Here is a 4,343-nt window from a genome sequence, read left to right as displayed (position 1 = left end):
GTATTTTTTTAAGATAACCAGTTTGCTTACTTTTAGTGAAACAACCAAATCATTCTTGAGGTGTAGAAAATTGTTCCAAATTCAATTTTTTTTAACTGAAATGCTGGTCAGATTTAATAAGATCATGCAGGTTCAACCGCAAATTCCTTGCTGAAAAATGAGCAGACCTAACCTACTTATGAAAAGGGCTTTTTCTGTTTTTCTATGATGAACACTAAAGCTGTATCTAATAGTGACAGCCTGCAACACATTATATGATATCATAAGCTCATTAAAATGTGTGTTCACCTTAATCCATATCTGTTCCTTTTTTGACCTCAACTTGAAATATGTGATTTTCAGTTAAACCATATACGCCAGTGCAGTGCAGTTATCTGTAATATGACATTTTTAACCACACACAACGCTTCAGGTTCTAATGAACTAATAAAATAACTAATAAACCTGTGTTTCCATTCTGCACTTAATATCTGTAATATTATTAATTGTAACTGTACACTGCAAGCCATTGTTGCAGTGCCTGTCATAACAGGTACATTTGCTGTTTTTACAAAACTGAAAATTACACAATGTAATTGGGTAAACCACGTCACCATGTAAGGGGTGCAAAACACACTAAAATAAGTTTAGAACTAACAAATCCTTTGTCTTGGTGTAATCCACTGGGTTACTTTGCAGTTGATACAGTATAGTACATCAAAATCAACAGATGTTTTACATTAACATGTAGATTATTTTGTTAAACAAGTAACAGGTTGTGGTGAATACCAAAAAACCTGAATATTGTTTGTCATTTATTACAGTATCACCAACTGCTTTGCATGATTTACAAGTTGCAAAGACACTTCTTGAAGCTGAAAAGGAGAAAGTTAAAAGTCTTCAGGAAACAATAAAACATCTTCAGGCAGACAAGGAATTCCTGAAAGATCGACTTTCCCGAATGACAGGTAAATTGAAGGGTTAGCTATACAAGTTAAGGGTCTTTCAAATATTTTAACATTTGATCATAAAGTTGTAATTTGATCAAAATCAGTTTCCTTAATCGTGATGTTCCCATAATTGAACATGTTTAACTGCTTGGCATAAACTGTGTGTTTACTGTGTAAACATGTATTTTTTCTGTTCATTTATAGCCTCAGCTTCTAGCCATTCGAGGTCATCAAGCATTTCAGGATCATCTACAGGTGCTCCAAAAGGAAAAGGTAACAAGCTTCCTCCAAAATCTTTACCTTTTGCCTTCATTCACACGTGTGTATAATGAACAAATGTCACTTGAGTGACCGTCATAAAACTTTAGTTGTTTGCCTAAGACTGTCCCATTGTGTTAATTACAGTTGGAGGGCATTGATATTACTTTAATTACAAGACATCATTGGTTTGTTGTGCACAGAAAACAACTGTGTGTCTGCAGTACAGTTAGCATCTACGATATGATGGCTTGTAACTGTACACCAAACTGCAGCCCAGCAGATGTTGTTAATGGATCTGTCACTACAGGTACATATCCTGTTCTTACAAAACTGAAAATGACACAGTGCTCATGTTTACAGATCTTCCCCTATTGCCATGTGGATCTGTGTGTTAAGTCAGCTTTGCTGACTTATAGCATTACTATATGTAGGAGAATTAATTATTAATTATTAATACATTTATTTTATCTACCAACTAACTTTGTTACGTTGTAAATAACAATAAATCTTTTTTTTCATGTCATCCTTAATGAAAATGCACCTATGTGGGCTACAGATGTAAAACCACTTTGATGAAGTGATGCTTAATGCATGGCTTGTCCACATAAAGTTGTATTAAAATAATTCAAATGATTAAGTGTGCAATAATTTCTTAATCTTATCAGATCTAAGGTAATAGCATTAGACCCAGTTACAAATTGTTGCTGATTTTGTTTTTGTTTTATAAATCCTAAAAATGTGTAAAGGAGAGAAAAAAAACAATGTCAACATTTTGAAAATTGGCTATAAGCAGCACTATCATGTATTTTTTCCAAGTTAAAGTAAATCCTCCTTCACAGTAAAGCTAAATAGCAGTGATATTTGTTTCAGGACAATCGCTTAGTTTACCCTGAAAGAGTTTAAAGGTCTATCAAAATGACCATGTTGTAATTTTCAAAACAGGATATGCTGTAAAAACTGGGCATATCCCTGTAATTACAGCCACTGTAACAACAGCTGATAGATTGCAGTATACAGTTACAATCTGCACAGATGCTAACTGTAATGCAGAATCACGTCTATTAACAAATATGTATTGCAGTGGACAGTTCAAGCTATAATACGTTCACATACTGAAAATCATGGCATAGCAGTATGTAAATTGAATATGAAATAGCATTTTCTCAGGGTGTAGTTTGGAAACACCCACATCTTTATAGGGTTTTATTCTGTGAGTGAGGCTAAACACTGGGCAGTGTATGCATGGCAAGGCAATGCACATCGCATACCAGTATTTCACCACCACCAGCTTGTACAATGGTATGTTGACAACTAGGGTCCGTGGTTTCATGGGTCTGTGGTACACTATACTGTCAACACAAAACAATTGGTGTTGTCTCTCATCGTTAAATGTTGCTAGTCCTCTAAGGTCCAGTTAGCAACTTCACAATCCCAATATACATGATCATAATAAAGCACAATAGCTAAACATAAAGCCAAAAAAAAGTACTTGTATGTAACATGATGTCATGAGTCCAGCACAATACCGAACTTGTCTTCCCAAGCTGTCCCCCTGAGGTAACACCACTGCAGTCCTGTGACTTTAAGTTTGTCATTGTACTGCAGAACAAAGACACACAAATGTACTTATCAGTTTGAATGTGATACTCAGTTTTGCCACAGATCTGACACTATATATTGGTTCAGCATGAAAAAGTTCCATGTAATGTTATTGCAAAAAAAAGTCATTGAATAACAGTAATTTTTCTGGTGGTATATACTTTATTAATCTATTACCAATGTGCACATTTGACATTAAGAACATTGAATGCAACAATTTTTAGTGTCATTGATCTAATTATAATACTTAAATGTTCTTTTGTGAACATGATTTGTTCTACCCAGGAAAGAAGACTATTGAAACAGAGGAGGAGGAGTCAAGGGATGAGGTAGCAGGTAAGATGAAAACTATTACTCACTCAATAATACATGTAGAATATATCACAAGTACCAATAAATGATTTTCTTTTTCTGTGAAAAATGATTTAAGCAGTCATGTGTAATAAAACAATAGCCGAGAAATGTCCCAATTTTATCATAAATAGTCAATCAGATGAGATGAATGAAAAAAAAGTACCCTTTAAAACTCTCAAAAAGTAATTATGCTCTACTAATGACATTCACATGCTTGGTATGATCATTCAGCTGTGGTTCAACTTGGATAAATGATTTCAGTATGTCTGGTTGTACTTTTTAAACATTTTCAGTAGATTTTAACTGTATAATAACAGTTGATTTTTTTGGTCAGTTAAATAGTCGTATTGCATTTTTTTACCATTACATTTCTAACTATCAAAAACAATTCTACAGCTTACTAACATTATTATTATTTTTTATTTAATTTCAGTTTGAGTATGGATTAAATTGAATTTGGAATAACCTAATTAAAGACGACTAGTAAATCCAAACATCTTGTGCCAAGTTCTCTCCACAGAATCATCAACTATTGATGACTCAGATGATGAGGAGATGAAACCTCCTTCAAAAGGAACGAAAGCAAGATCAACAAAGCAAGATGACCTGGGTCGAACTCGAGGTAATAGTGATTATAATATACTTTTGCAGTGGTTCTGTGGCATATCTGAATAAAGATATTCTTTTTTTTTTTTTTTTTTTTAGCAAAAACTGTTGGCGGAGCAATAATACGTTACAAGCGTGCCGTACATGCCTTTAACCAAGGTGGCTCGATGAAGAAGGCTTTCCAGAAAGTGGGGGTGGATCGCAGTACCATCTCCAGGACATCACCAATTCCTGAGCTTGCGATAGCAGCACCTGGTGTCTTTCAGGCCCTTTAGTGCCTGTTTGATGTAAATCATTTTTAATGTAAATCATCAATAAATGATGACCTGTTCACCGTAGAAACGTGTGATTTTTTTACTCTTCTGTTTAGGCATTCTTACATATGGCAATCCTACTTTACTTAAAGTCTGTAAGGAGCGTTTATAGTGAGTTACAAGTTGTAATACGTTCATATAGAGCTGATCAATAACATCACTTTACCTACAGTCTGTAAGGAGCGCTTATAGTGCTTTATAAGTTGTTATAAGTTCATATAGAGCTGATCAATAACATCACTCTACCTACAGTCTGTAAGGAGTGCTTATAGTGCTTTAT

General features: G+C 34.3%; 1 protein-coding gene across 1 annotated transcript in view; it reads left to right on the top strand.

The window, feature by feature from the left end:
• LOC108416243 (coiled-coil domain-containing protein 106-like) overlaps window positions 1-4,087 on the top strand; it is a gene marked incomplete at its 5' end in the record, with an annotated part of 4,355 nt that extends 268 nt beyond the window's left edge. The window contains 5 exons of the mRNA XM_037542787.1: window positions 804-947; window positions 1,134-1,202; window positions 3,075-3,125; window positions 3,652-3,765; window positions 3,849-4,087. Coding sequence (XP_037398684.1) covers window positions 804-947; window positions 1,134-1,202; window positions 3,075-3,125; window positions 3,652-3,765; window positions 3,849-4,024 — 554 coding nt within the window. The remainder of the gene's footprint in view (window positions 1-803; window positions 948-1,133; window positions 1,203-3,074; window positions 3,126-3,651; window positions 3,766-3,848) is intronic.
• Between the last annotated feature and the right edge of the window lie 256 nt (window positions 4,088-4,343).

Source organism: Pygocentrus nattereri, chromosome 11, assembly GCF_015220715.1.
Source record: "Pygocentrus nattereri isolate fPygNat1 chromosome 11, fPygNat1.pri, whole genome shotgun sequence".
Lineage (NCBI taxonomy): Eukaryota > Metazoa > Chordata > Actinopteri > Characiformes > Serrasalmidae > Pygocentrus > Pygocentrus nattereri.
This window is presented reverse-complemented; position numbering and strand designations above follow the sequence as displayed.